This window comes from Rana temporaria, chromosome 5, assembly GCF_905171775.1.
Source record: "Rana temporaria chromosome 5, aRanTem1.1, whole genome shotgun sequence".
Taxonomy (NCBI): domain Eukaryota; kingdom Metazoa; phylum Chordata; class Amphibia; order Anura; family Ranidae; genus Rana; species Rana temporaria.
The window spans coordinates 387,365,737-387,393,659 of NC_053493.1; the positions used below are offsets into that span (position 1 = coordinate 387,365,737).

General features: G+C 45.8%; 1 protein-coding gene across 1 annotated transcript in view; it reads left to right on the top strand.

The window, feature by feature from the left end:
- MAL2 (mal, T cell differentiation protein 2) overlaps positions 1–26,681 on the top strand; it is an 86,295-nt gene extending 59,614 nt beyond the window's left edge. Inside the window, exons 3-4 of the mRNA XM_040354904.1 lie at positions 12,624–12,779; positions 26,069–26,681. Of these exons, the coding sequence (XP_040210838.1) occupies positions 12,624–12,779; positions 26,069–26,143 (231 nt within the window). The 3' untranslated portion in view covers positions 26,144–26,681. The remainder of the gene's footprint in view (positions 1–12,623; positions 12,780–26,068) is intronic.
- The last annotated feature ends 1,242 nt before the right edge of the window (positions 26,682–27,923 follow it).

Below are 27,923 nucleotides of genomic sequence, written 5' to 3' on the forward strand. Positions count from 1 at the left end.
AGCAATACAAGGAAAGAAATGCCCCATCATAGATTCAAATAAGTGGTATTTCCAGTAACTAGTTATAGACCACAAAACCTGGAGAACTTGATAGTTTGTTGGTTTTATCCATGGACTTGGCCTGCGCATACTCGGATGCTGTGTGGCTTTCTGTGTAAACGTAATTTTAGGATCGCAATAGAATATCCTGTTTTTAAAAGGAATAGGTATTTGTATAAAGCAATAAATTAAAGATATTGAAATCATTGCTTCCTCTAGCGTCTGTCCGCAGCCGACACTAGGAAAGGAGTGGCAATGAAGTGCTGGCAAGGTGAGTATAGGTAATTGGAGGGGGGGGGGGGGCCTTTTGTCTTTCCCTCCATTGATAAGGTGGAAGTCTCTATTGTGTCACAGAGGAGAATGTCCACTCATCAAACTGTTCCTGCCCAGACCCATGGTTGGTGACCTTGTCCTTAAAAACCATACTATGGGTATGGACCCCCCCCCCCCCCACCCCAGGGGAACTATTCTACTCTCACTTGCATGTATGGACACCTGTGGGGTTGACCTATCCTGGCTTGGTCAGTATCTATTGACACCCCTCTCTAAACCTTCTTCAGGCCTTGCACCATGGGTCTTCAAACTACGGCCCTCCAGTTGTTCAGGAACTACAATTCCCATCATGCCTAGTCATGTCTAGTCTGTCAGTGTGTTGCAATGCCTCATGGGATGTGTAGTTCTACAACATCTAGAGGGCAGAAGTTTGAGGATCCCTGCCTTACACCAATGTATAGGTGGGTCCCAAGGTACTCCATGCGGTAAAACCCTACAGCTGGGGCTGTTAAATAGGGCTATCCAGGTAAATGTTTTATTTATTTTTTTAACCACCCAAGCCTTCCCAGACCTGCCTGTCTGTCATTCATAGATGACTGTCTTTACACACCTATACCCGATCCAAGTCCATAACAACCCCCAAACGCCTGGAACACAGGCCCTGTAGTTCCCTGTGGTTCAGATTAGTACTCTGGAAATCTAGCTGAACATCCGGGGCCCATGAGACATGAGATGCCTAGGTCACCTGGCATATGTTCTCTGAGGGGGGTTCTCTCTCACCACCAGGAGGGTGACTCTTCTTCCTAACCGTCATCAGCTCCTAGGCATTGGTATTTGGCCTTGGTATTGGCTACGCTTTATAAATTACACTCTTAGGTTTCTGAATTGATTATCAATCTAGCATACATAGTTTACCTTTCCAATATCGGACTGCTTGCAGCAATGCATCACACCCACTTTACATACTAACACTATAATGCACACACTTGGAGGCTTTTACCATTACCAGGATGGTTTACTTGGATATAAACGTTAGTTGCAAATACATGGCTCTTAACTTGAACAGCACATAGTAGGTACCGTCCCAACAACATGGCTTAATTTAGTTCCATGTTATGTATGTGGCAGAATTATAGTCCTGCAAGGTGGTAGACATAGTCCAGTTGTAAATGAACCAAGTGTCCATGAGAATGGTAATGTGCCAGGTACATGCTTGTAAAACACGTACAACACCGTTAACATTGTAAAATGTTACAGGAAAGGTGCTGTGGTACTCCAGTTACTGGTGAATAGTAAACTTTTGAATTGGATCTTTGTTCCCACTTTTCTAACTAAATGCGTAAGGCCTTCATACTCGCCCGGATAGGGAAAAGCATACACATGCATCCTCTCATCGCTACACCCGGTCTCTTCACTTCCTCTCAAGTACCAAGCAGAAAAGCCTTCCTGGATGGTTGGGGTGCATACCTGCTACCTGGAAGGGACGGTCATGTGCATTTCTCTATGCTGCTCCAAATATCACAGGATTTTCAAATGCAACCAATGGCTTCACCAATATAGCTGCCTGGAGCCCACAACAGAGGACAACTTAGTCTCCAATGAGTTCCCGCCAGCCAGAGGACATTACGAAGAGGCAGAAAAACACAGTAAGAAACAAATTCATAAAAACTAGATTTCAGCGCCATTAAGTAGTGGAAACAGCCTAGCCTAGCAAATGAAAAAAAAAAAGGTTCTTTTAATCTACTTTCTTCCCTGCTCTTACTACTGAAATTTACTTGTTAAACTTCTCTCTCTGCACATATTGCCTATAACGTTCCTCCATCAGTTACCATTCACAACCTCTGTACGGCCTAACAAGTTCTTATATCAGAAGAACCTACACGGTTTAGGAGATATTTACAATTCCCCGTATGGCAATGTCTAACACGCTGAATTTGGTACATGCGCATTCTAGAAAGGGCACGCTGTGCCATTTCAAGGTATCAAGCTGGGGTCATGCCCTGACTCTTGGCTCCCACGTGCATGGGCGAGAGTGACGTCACGCGACTCCAACCAGTCACAGAGCCGGAGTTCGTGGCCCCGGAAGGAAGAGTGATGAAGAATGGATGCTTCCAGGGAGCGAGGAAATCGGGGACATCACAGGCTTTGGTTTCAGGTAAATTACACATAATGGGCTACTATGCGATGCATAGTAGCCCATTATGCTTTACCTTTGCAGGGAAACCCATCAGGGTTTACTTCCTCTTTAATGCCTGGAAAGCTTTGGCATAGAAAGATTTGTCAGTACGCCTGAACCACCCTAGGACATCCTGCTTCACTTTGTCATCAGTGCTGAAATGCGGACCTCCGAGGAACTCTTTTAGGGGTCCAAACAGGTGGAAATTACTCTAAGCGCGGTCCAGGCTGTAAAGGGGATGTGCTAATACCTCCCAGCCGAGTTGCTGTAATGTGCATGTAGTAAAGCAGTATGAGCTTGTGCGTTGTCCTGGAGAAACAGAATGCCCTTGGTGATCAAACCAGGCCATTATTTCCAACATATGCATATTACTAAAAATATGACAGTAATGTTCACTGTTGATAGTGGTGCCATGTAGGGTGACCACGTGTCCTGGATTGCCCGGCATTTTGCAGGTCTGTTCCGGGCACATTCATTCCAGGACAATACACTGTCCCGGAATGAAACTGACACAGCCACCCCCCCCCCCGGGCCAATCTGATGCCCCCAAAAAAGGCCGCTTTACTCACTGACAGTACTTGTCCTGGCCGGGAATGCCTGGAGGAGCACAATCCTGCCCCCTGCTTGTGATTGGAGAAATCATAAATCCTGCCTCTTGTGTCCAATCACTGTGCTGTGATTCGTTGCAGCACAAGCTGATTTTTGGGAAGGGAGGGTGTCCCTGAATGGTAGTTTGGAAATGTGGTCACCCTAGTGGCTTGTGGTAGAAAATCCACATGAATAACGCCACATTTGTCCCAGGAAACACTTGCCATTACTTTACCTGTAGATGCAAACGTTCAAAAAAAAAAATGGTGGTGGTGAGTCTGCATGCTTCCACTGCTTTACTCTTCCCCTGCACTAACAATGTTAACTGCCATCTTGATTAACGGTCTTTGGTCTGGCCTGTGACATGTGTGCCGCCTATCAGTAAAAAGACACTTGCCATATACTGCTGTGTGTAGTACCGCCACGCTATCATCCCTTTTTTATACCTGTAAAATGTTTATTTTGCAATACATTTTACTGGAGGATACCATCCTTCGTAACCATTTTATTGCCCTCCTATAATAAATGGATCACATGCAGCACTCATCAGTTTTAATGATTTACATTCGAACAGTCTTGTGACACTCATCTGATACAAGCAGGGAGATGGCATTCACTTTTTACTAAGGATACACAGGTTAATGTTTTACTGTAATATAAACCTATGGAAGAAAAATTAGAAATATTTCTTAAAAACATGCAGTACTTGTTAATTATTTGTAGACATAACTATCCCGTAGATGAAAAGGATTCATTGTTACTTTACAAGGTTTAAATTTAATCTGTACTTCATTATTACCTGTACAGTAAAACCTTGGATTGCGAGCATAATTAGTTCCAGAAACATGCTTGGAATCCAAAAGCACTTGTATATCAAAGCATTTTTTTACAGGGTATAAAAGGAGAGGCACCTCTAAGGCCCCGTACACACCAGCGGATCTGTCCGATGAAAACGGTCCATGGACCGTTTTCATCGGACATGTCCGCTGCCGGATTTTGGTCTGATGGCTGTACACACCATCAGACCAAAATCCCAGCGGAAAACAAACGCGGTGACGTGTCGCTATGTGGCCGCGCTGTCGCTGCGACCATGACGCGGAGACGTGCGTGGCCCTGGAATTTCAATGTTTCCACGCATGCGTCAAAGTGATTCGACACATGCGAGGGATGGCGGCCGCTCGGACATGTACGGTGAGTCTGTACAGACGACCGAACATGTCCGACGGACAGGCTTCCAGCGGACATGTTTCTTAGCATGCTAAGAAACATTTGTCCGCCGCAAAACGGTCGGCTGGACAAATGTCCGCTGGAAACCTGTCCGCTCGGCCGTACAGACGACCGAACATGTCTGCTGAAACTGGTCCGCGGACCAGTTTCAGCAGACATGTTCGGTCGTCTGTACGAGGCCTAAGTCTAGCAATAATATACTAATGCCCGGTACACACGATCCGATTATCGGACAAATGATCGTCCGTTTTTTTTTTTGTATGCTAATCTCACGTCGAATCTGATGAGTTTACTAAAGCCACGAAAATTCCCGTAAGGCAGAATAAAAAATCGGAAGTGATGTCATGTGTTGTAATGCATTTGTATTGCATTTTCGAACGACAGCTGTACTGATTAAACTAAAATCGTCCGATCTGGCATTGTACGAAAAAAATTTACGTGCATGTCCGATAGAATAATATCGGTTGAACTGTCCTGATCGGCTCTCGAAAGCTCTGTACTAACGATCCGATTATCGTACGATCGTTTAGAAAGCGGCATTTTTCGTACGATTTTCGGATCGTGTGTACGGGGCTTAAATGTTGTACCTTCATTAAATGTAACCATATCGCTAGACTTGGAGACTCCTCTCTTCTCTTTTATACTCGGTTGTGACGTGACGCTACTCTTATATCAAGACATCGCTTGTATATCAAGGCAAAGTTTATTAAAACATTTTGCTCATCTTGCAAAACGCTCTCAAACCAAGTTACTCTCAAACCAAGGTTTTACTGTATTAGATAAAAGCATGCCCCCCTCTGATTTAGTTACTGGTATTTTTTTACATTTCAGAAATCGTGACTAAGCTCTGACAACTGCCACTCTACTGTCCAATGAGACTGCCCTTACTGGACACTGAAGCAGTCTCATTGGACAGTTGAACAGCAATTGTTACGGCTAAGCATAGGCGTGCGCACAGGGTGTGCCAGGTATGCCTGGGCACACCCTAATCACCCTGTGTGGTGCACATTGTACCGAAAAATACTACATTAAACTGGCACTAACGCACAGAAAAATATAGCATTAAACGGCACATAACACACCAAAATATTCTACTTTAAACATGCAGTAATGCACAGAATATGCTGCATTAAACGTGCAGTAACACACTGGAATATAGTGCATTAAACATGCAGTAATGCACAGAAATATACCCCCAATATTTCACCAAAGCTTCCTAATGGGGCTCCTAAAAAAAAAAAAAAAAAACTACGGACACTGTCGGACCTACTGACACCTTCCACCGCTCTGCTGACACCATCAGTATACTGTATATACACATGCAAATATGTTTGAGCTTTGGGGTGCACACCTAATGCAATAGGCTGCGCACACCTATGCGGCTAAGTAATAAAAGGTGAGTACAAGGTAGAACATTTGTCATGTAGGACTAACAAGGGTATCGGGAGGCATGTTGGGGTGAGGTTCACCTTACCAAATCAGATTGCTAAAATTTGGAAAAGTACCATTGGTTCAATGCAAGGTGGATTTCCCCATGATTTGCATAACACAAAGGCTCATACTTTTTTTTTATATTTATTTAAGTTCAAATTTTATAAGCCTGATCGTAATATTGGATGGGAAGATAGTTTTATTAGGTCATCACAGTCTGTGGACAGAAGTAAACCACATAGATCAGTCATTCTCAACCAGGGTTCCTCCAGATGTGAGTTGTTCTTTAAGCTGTAGAGGATTCATCTTCTGCATGATGTGCCTGCACAGAGTCTGTTGTATAAGGGGCATTCTCCTACTAATCACAAATGTAAGAGAGTCCTTTCTACTCCCACTGACCACCAATATGCAGTGCCTTGAAAAAGTATTCATACCCCTTGATTTTTTTTACATTTTGTCATGTTACAACCCAGGGGCGTACCTAGAGCATTTGGCACCCGGGGCGGATCTTATATCTGGCACCCTCCCCCACCTTAAAATGTAAAAACACCCCACTGTGCCCCCTGTATACCTCTGTATCCTTCAATATCTTTTTGTCACCACTGTGTACCCCTCTCCACAACTGCACCTCTGGACCCCTTTACATTACACAGCACCCTGCACATCTGGACCCCTTTACATTACACAGCACCCTGCACCTCTGGACCCCTTTACATTACACAGCACCCTGCACCTCTGGACCCCTTTACATACACAGCACCCTGCACCTCTGGACCCCTTTACATACACAGCACCCTGCACCTCTGGACCCCTTTACATTACACAGCACCATACACTTCTGGACCCCTTTACATTACACAGCACTCTGCACCTCTGGACCCCTTTACATTACACGGCACCCTGCACCTCTGGACCCCTTTACATACACAGCACCCTGCACCTCTGGACCCCTTTACATTACACAGCACCATACACTTCTGGACCCCTTTACATTACACAGCACCCTGCATCACTGGACCCCTTTACATTACACGGCACCCTGCACCTCTGGACCCCTTTACATTACACAGCACCCTTCACCTCTGGACCCCTTTACATTACACAGCACCTTGCACCTCTGGACCCCTTTACATTACACAGCACCCTGCACCTCTGGACCCCTTTACATTACACAGCACTCTGGACCCCTTTACATTACACAGCACCCTGCACCTCTGGACCCCTTTACATTACACAGCACCCTGCACCTCTGGACCCCTTTACATTACACAGCACCTTGCACCTCTGGACCCCTTTACATTACACAGCACCCTGCATCACTGGACCCCTTTACATTACACAGCACCCTGCACCTCTGGACCCCTTTACATTACACAGCACCCTGCACCTCTGGACCCCTTTACATTACACAGCACCCTGCACCTCTGGACCCCTTTAGATTACACAGCACCCTGCACCTCTGGACCCCTTTACATTACACAGCACCTTGCACCCCTTTACATTACACAGCACCTTGCACCTCTGGACCCCTTTACATTACACAGCACCTTGCACCTCTGGACCCCTTTACATTACACAGCACCTTGCACCTCTGGACCCCTTTACATTACATAGCCCCTTGCACCTCTGGACCCCTTTACATTACACAACCCCCCCCCCCCCCCAACAGTGCAGAACCCCCAACAGTGCAGAATCCCACCCCTCACATAGGCGATTCAGTTTGCATGTGTTGCGCTATATAAGTTTTTCACTCACTCACTCACAGTACAGACATCCCTATAGTGCAGACCCCCACAGTACAGACACCCCTATAGTGAGACCCCAACCCCCCCACAGTACAGATGCCCGTATAGTGCAGACCCCCACAGTCAGGGCCGTTTGAAGGAATTAGGGGGCCCCAAGCAAAATGGATATGGAGGCCCCCCCCCCCCCCGCACGCACAGCGCAGAACCACAGCAAGCAGAAAACCAACAGCCGGGTGGATGGAAGGGGTGATGGTGGGGCAAGATGAATCACTAGTGCCCCAGCATAGCATGACATATAAAAGAGTGCTGCATATGGTGTAGATCAACCAATGAATTTTATTTATAAAAATATCTTACAAATCAGTGTAAATATAGCCAATAAAAGTGATCACAAAATGGTAAAATATAAATAAAAGCAATGTGGGAAGCATAAAGATGCCAGCATGACCTACCTGACCCCTACACTGACCAACCTGATCCCTACACTGACCTACCTGATCCCTACACTGACCAACCTGATCCCTACACTGACCAACCTGATCCCTACACTGACCACTACACTGACCTACCTGATCCCTACACTAACCTTCTAGTGAAATGATTAAGGCTGGGTATACACTGGTGAGATGTGAGAAAGCCTGCGAATCCTGTGCAGGTTCCCGAATCGCACCAGACAGTTCACACTGACATCTGGGAACCGCTGCGAGTGTCAATAGAAAGCCAATGACACCCCCGATTGGTTCACAGATTGCTGTGTAAACTGTAAAATGGTGCAGGAATCGGATCGCATGGGTGTTTACACCCAGAAGTGTCATACCCATGAGATCTGATTTCAGTGAGGACCAAAAAAAGAGTCCTGCACCATTCTGGTGTAAATGCGATTTCAGGCATACAGTTTGAATGGCTGAATTTGCATCGCACAGACATTGCATATGATGTGCACAGCAATGCGGTGCAAATCACATGCGATGTCTGTGATCGCACACGTGTGAGCCCAGCGAGGAGGTTATTATAGGTAAGGGAATAGGACTGATCTGGAGTTATGAATACAATTGGACTATTGCTCAGATTCCTATAATGACAGATTTAAGCTATGAGTGATAGAACATGGGACACATTAACCAGATCAGTCAGTGAAGGGTTACATAGTGGTGTCTGGGCTGTGTGATACATGGATGTATAGAGGGGGATGGGGGTGTGTAAGGGGTGATGATAGTGTAGAGGGGAGTAGAAGTTACATTAGATAGGGGGATGGGAGATTTGTATCAGAACTGAGGAAGAATGACACTAGAAGAGAGTGAGAAGCCATGCTGGATAAGATAGGCTGAGTCAGGAGGATAGTAGAAAACAATACACAGGCTTGTTGGGACAGTGAGTTGGAGGAATGAGATCCACTGTGATGTGAGACAGAAGGAGAGCACAGGGGTGACTGCATGGAGACATATTCTGGGCACAATCACTGGGACAAAGAAGGGAGAATGTGAGCAGGACTAGTATCTAGAAGGAGGAGGAGTAACAAACTTACGAGGTAAATAGAAGATCATGCAGGAAGGAGAGCTGACATCACAGCACTGAGCTGAGTGCAGGGAGAGAATACCAGGAGGCTGGGGATCGGCTGCTATTGTAGCATAAAGGCAGAGGGAGAGAGACACTGGTCAGCTGCTGGGCACCTTCACTTCCTGTACTTCCCGCTCACTATGCTCTGGGTTGTCTAACAAAGGGGCGGAGCTCCGGATATTGGCCCCGCCCATCCCGACATCAACCTGACAGATCCACTCAATCTCCCTGCAGCCATAGACTACAGAAGTCAGCGCGCATGTTCTTTTTATTCTGGACAATGTACGTGGGCACCCTAGTTGGGGGCCCCCTTCCAGCTCGGGGGCCCCAGGCAATTGCTTGCATTGCCTCTCCTGTTCCGACGGGCCTGCCCACAGTACAGACACCCCTACAGTGCAGACCCCCACCCTCCTACAGTACAGACACCTCTATGGTGCAGACCCCCCCCCCCCACAGTACAGACACCCCTACAGTACAGACACTCCTATAGTGCAGACCCCCACCCCCCCACAGTACAGACACCCCTATAGTGTAGACCCCCACCCCCCCCACAGTACAGACACCCCTATAGGGTAGACCCCCACCCCCCCACAGTACAGACACCCCTATAGGGTAGACCCCCACCCCCCCACAGTACAGACACCCCTATAGTACAGAGACGCCTCTTCAGTGTAGACCCCCACCCCACAGTACATACCCATAATAATGTATCTCAGTCAGATGATAAGCACGGCACATGTATAGATCAACTGGTCAGGTCACAGGTGACGGGTCCCCTCCCCCTGTGTAGGGAGGGGGAGGCGGCTTCACGCTGCACGGCCGAGACTGAACAGAGGCGCGGCCACAAGAGAAGGAGATTGCTGCCGCCCTTCATGTCAAGGCCACACCCCTTGCTGTTTAAGACCCGCCCTGAAAGTTTCGAGTGGGGACACTAGTTCTAAGGGCATGGGGAGGGGGCAACGGATTCCCTTAATTTGCATAGATGTCCTGTCACTTCCTGTTTGGCCATGGGGCAGGAAGTGAAGGGAAATGTATGCAATGGGTCAGGGATGGTAAAGAATAAACTGACAGGGGCTATAACTCTCCCTTACTCTGTCCAAAAAAAAAAAAAAAAAAGTTGGCCCATAGTTCTACTTTAAGCACACATTTATGATAATTTTATGGAGAGGACTAGGAAGATATAACCATGCAAATGGTGCAGCAGAAAACATATAGCACAGTGAGGAAGGTTTGTGGTCCAGGATTATAGGACAGTCAAAATTAGAAGCGCCCCCCCCCCCCCCCACAGTTGTAGAATGCCAGCCACCCTCATACCAGAAGCAGTGCGGCCGCTTTATGGGGGGCGCTAGAATAATTTTCCTTTCAGCCCAGTCTGCCACATAAGACTGGCGCTACACTAGCAGTGTAGCGCAAGCTGGCAGGGACTCTTTCCATGCTGCCCCCCTGCAAAGTGCTGCCCTAGGCCAGGATACAGCGTTGGCATTACTGCTAATTATTTTTAGCTGGGGTTCCCCAAAAACCTGAAAATAATTTTCAAGAGCACCTCCAATAAAAAGGTTTAGAAAGGCGACAATCGGATTACATGCAGCCTGTTCATTTTGTGTTGGTTTCACTATCTGCACCTTTGCACATTGGTTTACATGCTATGTAGAAAAGATAATGGTATTTCAAAGGTGCCGATTAGAACTATATATTGAGGCTGTCCCAACCCCTTTAATCGGGTGCTTGTTGTTTGAGATACGGAAGGCTGTTAGGTGTTGCCGCTGTACAAGTCATGGCAGGTTGCATCATTTTCTGTTCCTGAGATATGGGTGTGTATGGGAGAGCTGACATTCACAGCCCCACCTTATTACTGTATCTTTAAGACAAGACTGAAGCGTGATCAGTGTTCTAATAACATGCTTCACTTTGGGACTTTTTCCCTTTTTTAGGATTTTGCAAGCAATAATTTCAAGTTGTCGTCATGTGTAATTGTCAAAAGTAATATGAATCAGTGCAATGACAGCATGCAAATCAATAATTTTTATGTTTTTTTTAGCCTGTAAGGACTGATCCCCATCGGTGCCTTCCATTGGCTAAAACAAAATGCCTGAAGCCCAAATACAGATCTGTTTTAAATTTATTTTTATTATTCTTTTCACATAAAAAAACTTACAGACTTTCCAAAAACATTTTTAAAATTACAAACCATTGGGGTAGATTCAGGAAAGAATTAAGCCGGCGTATCCATAGATACGCCGCGTAATTCCAAAGCTGCGCCGGCGTATCTACTTTCTGTATTCGGAAAGCTAGATACGCCGACATTAGCCTAAGATACGACTGGCATAAGTCTCTTACGCCGTCGTACCTTAGGGTGCATTCTTACGCTGGCCGCTAGGGGCGCTTCCGTTGTTGTTGGCGTAGATTATGCAAATTAACTAGATACGCCGATTCACAAACGTACGTACGCCCGGCGCAATTTATTTAAGTCGTTTACGTTAGGGTTTTTCGGCGTAAGGTTGTTCCTGCTATTAAGAGGCGCACGCAATGTTAAAGGAGTTCTCCAAGCTAAAACTTTTAACCCCCGCTGTGCCCGGGCTGTAAAACTATACAAAATAAACTTTCACTTACCTGCCTACGATCCCCCGTTGTTCCGATATCGCCGTCCCGTTCTCCGGTCCCGGTCTGTTCCACTTCCTGCGGGTCGGTGACTCACAGTGCGCTCAGCCTATCAGCGGCCGCGACGGGACATTGCTGCGGCCGACCCGCAGGAAGTGGAACAGACCGGGACCGGAGAACGGGACGGCGATATCGGAACAACGGGGGATCGTAGGCAGGTAAGTGAAAGTTTATTTTGTATAGTTTTACAGCCCGGGCACAGCGGGGGTTAAAAGTTTTAGCTTGGAGAACTCCTTTAAGTATGGACGCCGTTCCCGCGTCGAAATTTGAATTTTTTACGTTGTTTGCGTAAGTCGTTCGCGAATAGGGCTGGACGTAATTTACGTTCGCGTCGAAACCAATACATCGTTGCGCCGTACTTGGAAGCAATGCACACTGGGATATGTACACGGACGGCGCATGCCGTCAATCACGTCGAGTCATCCATTATTTACATAAAACACGCCCCCCCCTTCCACATTTGAATTACGCGGGCTTACGCCGGCCCCATTTACGCTACGCCGCCACAACTTACGGAGCAAGTGCTTCGTGAATACAGCACTTGCTCCTGTAAGTTACGACGGCGTAGCGTAAATACGATACGCTGCGCCGCCGTATCAGTGCGCGCCCCTATCTGAATCTACCCCCTTGTACAGTAAAGTTCACATAAATACATTCATAAAACACGTACAATAATACATGTATGGGTACATAGTAGGGTCCATCCTCTAAATCATGCACCAAATACAGATTTGAAATACGCTTCTAAAATGCACAAAAATAAAAAATATCCCTAGAACCGCCTGCGTTTTGCTGCGGTGTGAATGCAGCGTACATGAGGGGAAATCTCTATTATTTATATAACATCCAATGACAGACATCCCTTTCTTTAAAATAAATCATTTGACATATGTAATAGACATTTAAGATCATATCTATTTCTTTTTCAGGACCTCGCATACCACTTTATCACCTTTGTGTTCTACTTCGGAGCATTCGTCCTGCAAGCAGCTGTGTCCGCTTTAGCCAATCTAGAGAAAAATACCAACAGCAGCTCCATTCTGAGGCTCGATAACCGCAAGATTGGACTGAATGTAGCAGCAACAGTAAGTAAATGTGCAAAAGAGTATGCTAAGCCACAAATGTAATATATTGCAGCTTACCTATCGTTAGATGTGGTGGCTGCATCAGTTTTCTTTTCTTTTGGCTTTTCTCCCTCTGTTTTCCCTCTGGTGATCTGGCCAGTAACACACCTCTGGAGGAAAGAGAAATGAGGCACAGCAGGTAGCAGCATGGTTAGTCGGGTTGGGGAAAGAGGGGGGGGGGTCAGTGTTAAAGTGATATTAACTGCTTGCCGACCTGACGCCGTAGACGGTGGCAGGTTGGCTCTCCTGCGCGAGAGCCCGTTGCTCTACGTCGCGCGCCCCCCGCTCCCACAATGTATGAACAGAAGATCAGTGTTTTCCCTAGTGAGGCCACCCCCCCCCCCCACAGTAAGAACACACCCAGGGACATACTTAACCCCTTCCCCGCCCCCTAGTGTTAACCCCTTCCCTGCCAGTGGCATTTTTATAGTAATCCAATGCATTTTTATAGCACTGATCGCTATAAAAATGCCAATGGTCCCAAAAATGTGGCAATCGCTGATCGCCGCCATTACTAGTAAAAAAAAAATATTAATAAAAATGCCGTAAAAATACCCCCTATTTTGTAAACGCTATAACTTTTGCGCAAACCAATTAATAAACGTTTATTGCGATTTTTTTTTTTTTTTTTTTTTTTTTTTACGAAAAATATGTAGAAGAATACGTATCGTCCTAAACTGAGGAAAAAAATATTTTTTTATATATTATTGGGGGATATTTATTACAGCAAAAAGTAAAAAATATATATATTTTTTTAAAATTGTCGCTCTATTTTTGTAATCAAATACCACCAAAAGAAAGCTCTATTTGTGGGGAAAAAAGGACGCCAATTTTGTTTGGGAGCCACGTCGCACGACCGCGCAATTGTCAGTTAGAGCAACGCAGTGCTGAATCGCAAAAAGTACTCTGGTCTTTGACCAGCAATATGGTCCGGGGGTTAAGTGGTTAAAGGCCTTTTAAAAAAAAAAAAAAAAAACTAATATCTAATCTGTGTACCACATGAGCACATACTGTAGCCAGTCTGTGGGAGCCAGAATTATTGTTGGTGGGTAGGGGATCAAATACTTATTTTACTCACTGAACTGCAACTAAATTTATAACATTTGTATTGTGTTTTTTTTTCTGGATTTTTGGTTGATATTTTGCCTCTATCATTGTAAATACACCTATGATAAAAAATTATAGACCCTTCATTTCTTTGTAAATGGGCAAACTTACAAAATCTGCAGGGATCAAATAATTATTTTCCCTACTGTAAGTATAAACCCGCGATCGCTCGTTACAGAGCGAGAATCGGGAGCTGTGTGTGTGAACACACAGCTCCCGGTCCTGTCAGGGGAGAAATGCCTGACCGTCTGTTCATACAATGTATGAACAGCGATCAGTCATTTCCCCTAGTGAGGCCACCCCCCCTACAGTTAGAACGCACCCAGGGAACATACCTAACCTATTCCCCGCCCCCATACTTAACCCCTTCCCTGCCAGTGTCTTTTGTATAGTAATCAATGCATTTTTATAGCACTGATTGCTATAAAAATGCCAATGGTCCCAAAAATGCTTGTGGAATGGCCACAAACTACGATACGATACTTAAAAATCTTCATAGGTGACACTTTAATTTTTTTTAAAGGTTAAGACCCCTTTCACATGTCCGTTCCGCCTGTCCGTTCATTACAAGTCCGTTAACGGACTTGTAATGAATCCCTATGGGAACACGTCCGTTAGCGGATGGAGCATCCGCTAGCGTCCGCGTCCGTCGGGATCCGGTTTTCGGACGGAAGAAAACCCTATTTTTCTTCCGTCCGGCGGAACGGAACTGATGCAGACGGACAGACGGTCCGTCTGCATCCGGTACCCCATAGGGGACAGCGGAACAGAGACAGGGCGGTCCCTGCACAGTGTGCGGGGACCGCCCTATCCGCCGAGAGCTCAGCGGGGATCCCCGCTGAGCCGACGGAGTGGACAACAGAAACTGAGCTGACGTGTGAAAGAGCCCTAACTGTTTATAGTTACAGAAGAGGTCTAGTGCTCAAATTATTTATTTTGCTTTACGGATCGGGGTGATACCTCACATGTGTGGTTTAACCACTTCCCGCCCGGTCAATAGACAATTGACGTCCGGGAAGTAGTTCTGTAATCCTGACTGGACGTCTATTGACGTCCTGCAGGATAACATTCCGGCAGGCGTCCGTGGGGGCGCACAGTGCGGCGATCGGTGATGCGGGGTGTCAGTCTCTTTACCACGTGATCAGCCGTGTCCAATCACGGCTGATCATGATGTAAATAGGAAGAGCCGTTGATCGGCTCTTCCTCACTCGCGTCTGACAGACGCGAGTAGAGGAGAGCCGATCGGCGGCTCTCCTGACGGGGGGTTCGCGCTGATTGTGACACTATTCCTCCCAGTGACACCAATTTGCGGATGTGGCCCTTTGTTTACTTTTATCCAGCCCCTGTGGCAATAATAATCCCAATGATATAAAAATGGGGCATAATTCCTGAAACTAATGCCAACAGTGTGACACTATTCCTCCCAACTGACACCAACAATGGGGCACTATTCCTTTCACTGACACCAATGATAGGGCACTATTTCTCCCACTGACACCAACAATGGGGCACTATTCCTTTCACTGACACCAATGATGGGGCACTATTCCTTTCACTGACACCAATGATGGGTCACTATTTCTCCCACTGACACCAGTAATGGGGCATTGTTACCAGGACATTTTCTACTCCTACTGGCCACAGTCCAGCCCCTCTAAAGTCTGTAAGATAATAACATTACCCTTTGTTTGGAAAGTGTTGAGACCCTTGATCTATAGAGATGAAAGGAGACTGTGATGTATTTTTTTTCAAATGCTATTTATCTGCAGCAAAAGAGTCAAGCAGTGAGCATCTAAAAATGTAAAAAACGTGTTGGTGCGAAAGGCCCCACTATCTTCTCAGTTCAGCAACAAAGTCAGGAATGAGGAGAGATGGAAGAACAAGTGCTTGCATTGCCTATCCTTGTATCCCTAAGAAGTCATATAAGAACAATGGAGCAAGGGTTCTCCCAGCCGCTGTTGTGTTGTGTGTGTGTGTGTGTGTGTGTGTGTGTGTGTGTGTTTTTTTTTTTTTTATGCTTTTTGAGTATTTATGTGGAAAAAAAGGTTACATAATACAGCCTCTGGGCATACCCCGGCCGAGATAACAAACATTATAACAGTCCTATATTTGTAACTATTCAATTGAAACCATTACAACTTAACCACTTCGTTACCGGGCCTATTTTGGAACTTTTCTCCTTTATGTGAAAATCACATTTTTTTTTGCTAGAAAATTAATCAGAACCCCCAAACATTATATATAATTTTTAGCAGACACCCTAGGGAATAACATGGCGGTCATTACAACTTTTTTTTCTCGCACGGTATTTGCGCAATCATTTTTCAAACACCTTTTTTTAGGGAAAAAACTGTTTCATGAATTAAAAAAATAACAAAACAGTAAAGTTAGCCCAATTTTTTTGTATAATATGAAAGACGATGTTATGCCGAGTAAATAGATACCTAACATGTCACGCTTTAAAATTGTGCACACTCATGGAATGGCGCCAAACTTCGGTACTTAAAAATCTTCATAGGCGACGCTTTAATTTTTTTTACAGGTTACTAGTTTTAAGTTACAGAGGAGGTCTAGTGCTAGAATTGTTGCAGACGCTCTAACGCATGCGATGATACCTCACATGTGGGGTTTGAACAGTGTTTACATATGTGGGCGGGACTTGCGTTCGCTTCTGCACGCGAGCGACAGGGACAGGGCGTTTTAAAATTTTCTTTTTTTTTACTTCATTTTTTTTTTTTACACTTTTTTTTTTTTTTTTACACTTTTTTTTTTTTGATCACTTTTATTCCTATTACAAGGAATGTAAACATCCCTTGTAATAGGAATCACTGTGACAGGTCCTCTTTATGGAGAGATGTGGGGTCAATAAGACCCCACATCTCTCCTACAGGCTTACAAGCAAGAAATCGGTGAACAAAAAAATTACAGATTACATGCCGAAAGCCGCGATAGCGGCTTTGTTTACTTCCGGGTACCAGGCGTGACGTCATAACGTCGCGCCCGGTCCTCCGACGGTCATAGAGATGACTGTGACCGTCTGGTCACCAGTCATCTCTATGCTTCACCAACGAGCGCCGGCCGATTCGCTCTCCGGGCCCCCGATGGCACGGGAGAGCCCGGAGAAGCACCGGATGGCGGCGGGAGGGGGGTGACCGCTTTGATCGTTCTTCTGGTGCACAGAATCGCCGGCTGAAGACGGCGATATCTGAATGATGCCTGTAGCTGCAGGCATCATTCAGATATCACCGCACAAAGCCGAGGACGTCCCAAGACGTCCTCCGGGTCTGAAGTGGTTAATTAAACTACTCGTGTCATCAAGATTAGAGGTTAGGGGGTCATGTACTTCGGGTGACCACTTTGGGAAGAGCTGCTGAAGTTGAGGATAACGCATCTAGGAGAACCTTCAGATAATGGCAAAATTAGGTCTTCACCGCTACAAGACTTTTAGCTGAAGTAAACAATCAATGGGATCCATAGCCTGTTGTGTTGCGTTTGAGATGTCTGATTCTAACCATACGCGCCATATTATGTCAAACTTGGCTGGGCAGCATCTGGCGACATAGGCCGATTTGTATAGTGGCACCGCTGAGTTGATCAATGATTTCCATGTATTTATAGTAGGTAACTTTGTTTCCATTTTATGAGTAGAGCCTTCCTAGCATAAAATAATAGAAATCCTATTAGTGTTCTGGTTGCTCGGGGGAGGGCCAAGGAGCCCACCAGACCCAGCAAGCAGATCGACACATTCAGGGGAACATGGATCATGGTCAAGGTTTCAATGAAGGTTGTGACCTCCGGCCAAAAGGGCTGGATTCTGGGACAGGACCATAACATATGGTTGAAATCGGCATTTGCCATACCTCACTTCCAACAGTTGGAGGAGGCATTTGGGTAAAATTTGGATAATCTTTGGGGTGACAAATGGACCCTATGAATCAGTTTAAATTGTATCAACAATCTCTGACACAGATGAGTAAGAAAGGATATTCCCAGGCATCCTCCCAGTCTTCCGAATCCAGATCAGGGATCTCGCCCTGCCACTTAGACCCCTTTCACACTGAGGAGTTTTTCAGGTGGTTTAGCGATAAAAATAGCGCCTAAATACCGCCTGAAAAACTCCTGCCCTGTAGTCTCAGTGTATAAAACCCAAGGGCTTTCACACTGGCGGGACCGCTCCAAAAGTCCTGCCAGCAGCATCTTTGGAGAGGTGAGAGGAGTGGTGTATTTACCGTTCCTTCCCATTGAAAACAATGGGACACCGCAGCAATGCGGCCTCTGCAGAGGCGCATTGCCGGCGGTATTAACTATTTTTTGGCCGGTAGAGGGGGGGGTAAAACCGCACCGCTAGTGGCCGAATACTGCTGCAATTTCGACGGTATAGCGATATACCGTCAGCGCACCTCCCGCCCCAATGTGAAAGGGGCCTTAGAGAACAATTCTTCCCTCCCAGCCGCTGTTATGGCCTCATGCACACTTTACATTTTGACATCTCTCCTAGAAACCTTAAAGGAGTTCTCCAAGCTAAAACTTTTAACCCCCGCTGTGCCCGGGCTGTAAAACTATACATAATAAACTTTCACTTACCTGCCTACGATCCCCCGTTGTTCCGATATCGCCGCCCGTGGTCCGGTCTCTGTCAGCTTCCTCTTCCTGCGGGTCGGTGACTTCACTCTGCGCTCAGCCTATCAGCGGCCGCGGTGGGACATTGCTGCGGCCGCTGATAGGCTGAGCGCACTGTGAGTCACCGACCCGCAGGAAGTGGAAGAGACCGGGACCGGAGAACGGGACGGTGATATCGGAACAACGGGGGATCGTAGGCAGGTAAGTGAAAGTTTATTTTGTATAGTTTTACAGCCCGGGCACAGCGGGGGTTAAAAGTTTTAGCTTGGAGAACTCCTTTAACTCCTGGCAGCAGCTTTGTGGTAGAAAAAAACGATTGGCTCTTTTAAGCGCTTTAAACAAAAAAATGCCAGATGCCCCAAACTACATTAAAAACGTAAAGTGTGCATGAGCACCAAGTCTTTTGTCGAGAAGCTGTTGAGAGATCTTATCACCACTTGAATGCTCAGATTGTCACTTGTAGATGCCTGTCTCCTTGGAGTAATGTTGGTATGAGCCCTTCAGACAAATACCTGAGGACAGCAAACACAAGAAACGCCTTCACTTCATGAGAAGATCAATAAATACTTTTAGTTTCCTTATTTGAACTTCTGTCATCTTCTAAATGCTTTTTTAGTCATTCATTACATTGCGTTCAAATATTTTTAACAAAATTCCTATTTTTAAAAATCTCTTTTCATAAAAACTGTTGGCCTAATGTTTAAAGAGAACGTGGCACTAACTTAACCACTTCCATACCGCGCCTATTCTGGCATTTCTCTCCTTCATGTAAAAATCATAATTTTTTTTGAAAGAAAATTACTCAGTACCCCCATACATTTCATTTATTATATATATATATATATTATAATATAATTTTTTTTCTTAGCAGACACCCTTGGGAATAAAGTGGCAGCCATGAAACTTTTTATCTCGCACGGTATTTGCGCAATAATTTTTCAAACGCCTTTTTTTTTTTTTTATGTTTTTGTGAATTAAAAAATAACACAACAGTAAAGTTAGCCCAATTTTTTTTGTACAATGTGAAAGATGTTACACCGAGTAAATAGATACCTAACATGTCACGCTTTAAAATTGTGTACACTCATGGAATGGCGCCAAACTTGGGTACTTGGGGAGGGTGTATACAGAGGGGGAAGGGTGTATACAGAGGGGGATGTTAATCAGTTTCAGCTGCTTTGCTGTTAATTGAAATTAACAACAGGTGCACTAGATGGGCAACAATGAGACGACCTCCAAAACAGGAATGTTTTTATAGGTGGAGGTGTCTGAGATTTTCTTTCCCTACTCATCCTTTCTGACAGTTTTTTCACTAGTTTTGCATTTGGATAGAGTCAGTGTCACTACTGGTAGCACGAGGCGATACTTGGACCCTATAAAGGTTGCACAGGCAGTCCAACTCCTCCAGGATGGCACATTAATACGTGTCATTGCCAGAAGGTTTGCCGTGTCTCCCAGCACAGTCTCAAGAGCATGGAGGAGATTCCAGGAGACGGGCAGTTACTCTAGGGGAGCTGGACAGAGCTGTAGAAGGTCCTTAACCCATCAGCAGGACCGGTATCTGCTCCTTTGTGCAAGGAGGAACAGGATGGGCACTGCCAGAGCCCTACAAAATGACCTCCAGCAGGCCACTGGTGTGAATGTCTCTGACCAAACCGAAACCGACTTCATGGGGGTGGCTTGAGGGCCCAACGTCCTCTAGTGTGCTCTGTGCTCACTGCCGGACACTGTGGAGCTCGATTGGCATTTTCCATTAAACACCAGAATTGGCAGGTCTGCCACTGGTGCCCCATGCTTTTCACAGATGAGAGCAGGTTCACCCTGAGCATATGTGACAGACGTGAAAGGGTCTGGAGAAGCCGCGGAGAACTTTATGCTGCCTGTAACATCATTCAGCATGACCAGTTTGGTGGTGGGTCAGTGATGGTCTGGGGAGGCATATCCATGGAGGGACACACAGACCTCTACAAGCTACACAATGGCACCCTGACTGCCATTGGGTATCGGGATGAAATCCTTGGACCCATTGCCAGACCCTACGCTGGTGCAGTGGGACCTGGGTTCCTCCTGGTGCACGACAATGCCCGGTCTCATGTGGCGAGAGCATGTAACCAGTTCCTGGAAGATGAAGAAATTGATACCATTGAATTTCAGTCTGTTCGGGAGCTCAGTGATGCTCTGGTCCAGATCTGGGAGGAAATACCCCAGGACACCATCCGTCGTCTAATTAGGAGCATACACTTATGTTGTCAGGCATGCATACAGGAACGTAGGGGCCATACAAACTACTGAGGACCAAAATTGACTAGCTTGCTGCATAATTATTTTACTTTGATTTTCAGGGTGTCTTTGAATTCAGCCCCCTGTAGGTGGATAATTTTCATTTCCATCAAATGATGTGCCATCTTTTCACTCCTAACACATTACCCAGTCCATATCAGTATAGATATCCAGCATGAGATTTTTGCCCGTTGAGATCTGATATGTTTTCAAAGTGTTCCTTTCGTTTTTTTGAGCAGTGTGTGTGTGTGTGTGTGTGTGTGTGTGTGTGTGTGTGTGTGTATGTATGTATATACTGTATATTCTCAAATACACTGCCTAAACGCCACTAAATAAGCTGCCTGTGCCTAATCTCTCTTCATTCATTGCACTATATACGGCTGCAGTGTAAGTTTGGGGCGTGGACTTAGCCCCCTGAGCCATAAACACCTGCCTTTGGCCAATCATGGCTCTTTCATAGGAGCGTGCTGTGATTGGCCAAAGCATGCAGGTCTCGCTGTGCATTATAGGGTGTTCCGCGCCGCTCGAATTTGCCGCGAACGCCCCATAATGTTAAAAATTTGACTCTGTCAGCGGGCTTCCCCACTGACAGATACATGTTAAAGATAAAGAATCTTGGCATTTCCAGGCAATTAAAAAATGTTAAAAAAAAAAACTGCGTTGTTTGTTATTTTTAAACAAAAAAATAAAATATTACACTGACCTGCTCTGTGTAGTGGTTTTGCACAGAGCATCCCAGATCCTCCTCTTCTCGGGTCCCCCTTCGGTGCTCCTGGCCCCTGCCTCCTGCCATATTCCCCCACAGCAGGCAGCTTCGTATGGGGGCACCTGAGCTGAGCCGCTGCTCTGTGTGTCCATTCAGACACGGAGCTGTGGTCCTCTCTCTCTCCTGATTGGCTCACTGACTTGACAGCAGCAGGAGCCAATGGAACTGTCTCAGCAAATCAGACAGCCGAGGACAGCCGAGGCCCTCATACTACATTGCTGGATTGAGATTAAGGACCGCCTCCTGCACATTTACGTTGGCAGAATGGCACGGCTGGGCAGAAGCACGTACCTTTACGTCCTCTTTAAGTTCCCAGCCGTGGGTCGCGCCCGCGTCCCGGTCCGAAGCTCTGTGGCCACGGGACCCGCGGACCTGATCGCCGCCGCCGCCGGTGTCCCGTGATCGGTCACAGGAGCTGAAGAACAGGGAGAGGTGTGTGTAAACACACCTTCCCCGTTCTTCACAGTGGAAATGTCACTGATCGTCTGTTCCCTGATATAGGGAAAGGCGATCAGTGATGTCACGTGTCCAGCCCCGCCCCCTACAGTTAGAAACGCATATGAGGTCACACATAACCCCTACAGCGCCCCCTAGTGGTTAACTCCTAAACTGCATTGCCATTTTCACAGTAAACAATGCATTTTTATAGCATTCTTTGCTGTGAAAATGACATTGGTCCCAAAAATGTGTCACAATTGGCCGATGTGTCCGCCATATTGTCGCAGTCACGAAAAACATCGCTGATCGCCGCTATTAGTAGTAAAAAAAAATATTAATAAAAATGCCATAAAACTATCCCCTATTTTGTAATTTTTTTTTTTTACCAAAAATATGTAGACGAATACGTATCGGCCTAAACTGAGGGAAAAAAATGTTTTTTTTAATATCTTTTTTGGGGATAATTATTATAGCAAAAAGTAAAAAATATTGTGTTTTTTTTTTTTAATTGTCACTCTATTTTTGTTTATAGCGCAAAAAATAAAAACCGCAGAGATGATCAAATACCACCAAAATAAAGCTCTATTTGTGGGGAAAAAAAGGACGCCAATTTTGTTTGGGAGCCACGTCGCACAACCGCGCAATTGTCAGTTAAATCGACGCAGTGCCGAATCGCAAAAACTGGCCAGGTCCTTTACCTGCATATTGGTCCGGGTCTTAAGTGGTTAATACACAGAATGCATTAAGATAAAAAAAAAACTTCTGCCGTTAGAACCATTTTAACCATTTAAAAGTCCTAGATGTTAACCCCTTCCCAGCCAGTATCATTAGTACAGTGACAATGTATAGTATTATCACTGATCATTGTATTGGAGTCACTGGTGATGTCAGCGGCAGTTAATAAGTACCCATCCAGTGTCAGTTAGTGGCAAATTGTCTGCTGCACTATCACGTTCCCACTATAAGTTGCTGATCACTGCCTTTAGTAGTATATAAAAAAAACGGTATACTGTATATACCATAGTTTGTAGACGCTATAACTTTCACGCACGCCTGGGTGCAGAAATATTTCTGGCCCCCCCACATGGGCGTGGTCATCTTACCAACTCCTCCCCTTTACAAATGTTTCTGAGGGCAATGACTCAAACACAGAGATGCTCCCCTAAGAAGTCTTTGTTACCCTGGGATCCTCTGCACACAGAGAGGGCTTCTGTTAGAAAGTGCCCCAGACATAGTACAGGAGATGGTCAGAGACTGTAGACATGATGCAAGAGATGGCCAGACTGCAATCATAGTACAGGAGATGATCAGAGAGTGCAGACATATTACAGGAGTCAGAGACTGGAGATATAATACAGGAGATGGTCAGAGACTGCAGTTCCTATGGACGTAAGTAGATAATGGCCGATCGGCCCTCTCACCTGATCCAGCGATACAGCAACAACGGTTCTTCTGATCAGGAGTCAGCTCACTCTAAATTGCCCGTAGCGACTCCACTGGGTAGAGCCCAGATCTGTATTCTGGCAATGACTCCATTCCTTTCTCCGCCAGGGATGGCACTAGGCTGTGTGGCTTTGCCTCTGGTGGAGCAGGACACCACCTATAGGTACACCCTCAGTATAGACCCCCTCCGTCAGTGCAGATTCCCCACGAAGAATAAACCCCTCCCTCAGTACAGACCCCCCTCCATCAGTATAGACCCCCCAGGACTTACCACCCCCTCCATTAGTACAGATCCCCCCAGGACAAACCACCCCCTCCATTAGTACAGATCCCCCCAGGACAAACCACCCCCTCCATTAGTACAGACCCCCCAGGACAACCACCCCATTAGTAAAGACTGCCCCAGAACAACCCCCCTCCATTAGTACCGACCCCCAGGACAACCTCCATTAGTACAGACCCCCCCATTAGTACAGACACCCCTAAGGACAAACCCCCCCCGCCCATTAGTACAGACTCCCCCAGGACAAACCCCCCCATTAGTACAGATTCCCCCTAGGACAAACCCCCCCATTAGTACAGACTCCCCCCCCCCCCCCTCAACACAAACCCACCTCTCCATTGGTACAGACCCCCCAGGGCAGCCCCCCATTAGTACAGACTCCCCCAGAAAAAAAAACCTCTATTCGTACAGACCCCTCCAGAACAAACCCCCCATTAATACAGACTCCCCCCCAGGACAAACCCCCAATTAGAACGGACTCCCCCCAGGACAAACCCCCCTCCATTAGTACAGACCCCGTCAGGACAAACCACCCCCCTCCAGTAGTACAGACCCCCCGGGACAACCCCCACTACATTAGTACAGACCCCCAGGACAAACCACCCCCCTCCATTAGTACAGACCAAACCAGGACAAACCATTCCATTAGTACAGACCCCCAGGACAAAAAAAACATTAGTGCATGTGATGCAATTGCCTATATGTCTCAGTTTAATTCTCCCTGCTAATTTAATGCTGTGGGTTAGAGGTAACAGGTGTTTTCATGTGTGACTCATCTCTCTCTGTAAAGACTGTTCATATGTTAAATAAGGCTAGCTTTTGAAAGGCCTTTAATTGTGTGATAACGCTGTCTACAACCTAGTGATGCTCAGAGGTGTTAATAGGTGTCAAACTGGATGCAGACGAAACGTCTGCCTAGGAAACTCAAGTGTGTGAAGGTGGTTTATTGTTATGCTGTTTAAGGAATGTGCAGGGATTAGACATGATAATTGTCGGTCGGTGCCGACCTGTCTGGAATGTTTTAGTAATTAGCCTTAGTGTGTGATTAGGGGGGGTGGAGATTTCATTGTTGCTTGAATGTCTTGGACTGTATAAAAAGCTGAGAAGAAAACCATTAAAGTGTGTTGTTCCAGCAGTAAGCTTGGCATGTGTGGCTTATTGGGGCGATCCCAGGAATATCCCCCCTTGTGGAATATTGAGTGATTATCTTTATGGGAAGAAGGGAAGACTTTGACGGGGATATCATTCTAATACCGTCACAGTGCAAACCCCCCCCAGGACAAACCCTCCATTAGTGCAGACCCCTTAGGACAAACCCCCATTAGTACAGACCCCCAGGATAACCTCCCCCCATTATTGCTGTGAGTGATTGGTTATTTACATATCTCATGCACTAGCCTGGAGACAGGCATTATTTTTAAATTCCCACCCCCACTCCTTTTCTGAAGTCATGTGGTTACTTTTCTGGATTTTAACTGGATGTTAGTGATCATAGCAGGATTTAGTGGAAGGTGAGTGTAGAGGTGGGCGGGGAGTCTACTAACATCACGACTCCACCCACCGAGCTCCAGACAACAGATCCACCCACAGAATCTGCAGTTTTTCAGTTCTTATAACAGACAGAGGGGAGACATTTGACAGGTAAGGATACATGCAGGAGGCATCTATATCCTTATAGATCAGCACTATGGCAGTAGTTTAGAAAGGATGAGAGTGGGTTTACATCCACTTTAGCAGGAACACCCAGGGGCAGACTGACAACTCATGGGGCCCTCGGGCAATAGAAGATTATGGGGCCCCCCGGGCTTACAGATGGCCACCACGCCAGGAGGCAGTGCAGAGGCCGGGCAGCTAAAATCTCTGGATTTTCACATCAAAAGCATGTCAGTTTCGGACATATCGGGGACAGATGTAAAAAAAAAAAATATTTTTACATACTGTCCCTGGTTTTACTGAGCCTGGCAACTCTGATAGGGCCCCCTAGTGGCATGGGGCCCTCGGGCAGTGCCCGAGTGACTCAATGGTCAGTCCGCCCCTGGGAACACCTGTACATCCCCATGCGAGTAACAGCACTAGCATGGATGCATACACTCCAAGCTTTCAAAACACTGTTGGGTTTCTTCCTCATTATAATGTCTGAGAAAAAATAATAGGCTTGTAATTTCACCAGTAAAGGGTATCGCTTACTTTCCATACTTTTTGCATTACTCCATAGCCAATACTGTACAAGACTACTCTTGGTTCAACTAAGAACAAAAGGTGGCATCTATTTTATACACATACTGACATTTTCCCTTTTTTCTGTGTTCACAGATTTTTGCCTTTGCTGCCATGATTTGCTATGGTTGTAGCACGATGCTGGGATTCAGAAGGTGGAGGGGGCAGTAACCTGGAACAAGCCAAACCAGATGGACCTGTTGGAAACTGATACAAGTCAATGAATGAAATAAAAAGCAAGAGAGCACGATCACCTGATAAACTGAAAGACAATGGTCTGGGTTCCAGAATGACCCGCAGAAGGAGCCTGACCTCGGTGCCGAGACATTACAAGCTGAATGGACTGGTTCCTAGCTAGGACTGTGGCCAATGTGTGAAAAGTGTAAGGAGAGGAAATCTGAGGTTTAGCACATAACAAACTGTCAGCATTCCAACTGCCATTTTCCTATGGATAACACTTTCTTGTTTCCTTCCTTCCAGTTTTCATATACGAAGCCCCCTGTTCCCAAAGTGAATAATACAAAAAATACTAATAGAAAGGGAAATGTAATGGCTATATATTTTAATTTAAAAAAATTTGCATATGGACTTTTTTTTTTTAGCTGAAAGTGCTATTCATGTATGTATTTGGGGAATTTTTATGTTAAACAATAGGGGGCAATAATCTTTAAAATAAAAAAAAACGAAATAAAGCCCTTTGACTAAATTATTAACGTTTGCTACTACCGTCTTCACAAAAGGAAACTTGTATATAAAGGTTTTTTTCCTATGAATAAATAATCTTCATTCCATCTGATAACGTATTCTCCATAGTGGGGCTTCATCAGGTATAACTGACCTATAACTCCTACACCTCTGTATTGGCTAGTGAGGCCACCCAATAAAGTGATGGACCGCCGGTGGGAGATTTATTCCTATGAATAAATAATCTTCATTCCATCTGATAACGTATTCTCCATAGTGGGGCTTCATCAGGTATAACTGACCTATAACTCCTACACCTCTGTATTGGCTAGTGAGGCCACCCAATAAAGTGATGGACCGCCGGTGGGAGATTTATTCCTATGAATAAATAATCTTCATTCCATCTGATAACGTATTCTCCATAGTGGGGCTTCATCAGGTATAACTGACCTATAACTCCTACACCTCTGTATTGGCTAGTGAGGCCACCCAATAAAGAGATGGACCACCGGTGGGAGGCACGAGTGAGCACAGCAGAGCCGGTGACCACAGAGGCCCCTCATTAGCACCATTTCAGAGCTAGTGATTAGTGATTTTTTATCCTCCTTTTATATTTGCATATGGAATTGTCTAATCAACAGAGAATCATACAATTGATAAATGACAATTGCCTGGCTTCACAGCATTCTTGATCCTCTGTAGATCAGTCAGCAAATATCCAGGCCAGTCAAAAGGTGATGACTCTGTGATTCTCCTGATGCGTTTCTCAGTATCTGGGGTTTGGGGGCACTTTAGATAAAAAATAAATAAAAAATGTAATGTGGAAGCACCTGTAGGTCCCTGCTTCCCTGTTTAAATATGTTTTTACTTTTCTACTCCTGGCCACAGGTCCTTTTTAAGGCTAAGATGACCACCAGGCAGGGATGGACTGGGACAATAAAGTGGCCCTGGACTTCAGCCAGACCGGCCCACTTTATTTTTCCAAACACACACGGCAATCGCGGGCACCCGGCGGCAATCACGGCCGCCGGGCACCCGCGCCGGGTCACGAGCGCTGCCGCGCGCCCTAGATTGCCGGGAACACAGGACGTCATATGACGTCCACCCAGATTGGCGAGGGGTTCCTGCCGCCGCCATTTCCCAATGGCGCGGTATGGAAGTGGTTAAAAAAATCAGAATGGCAGTCACAGTTCATAATCTTCATACACATATCACATTATTACATCAGTTACTATGACCAGTGGTGGCAGACAGTACATTCCTCCAC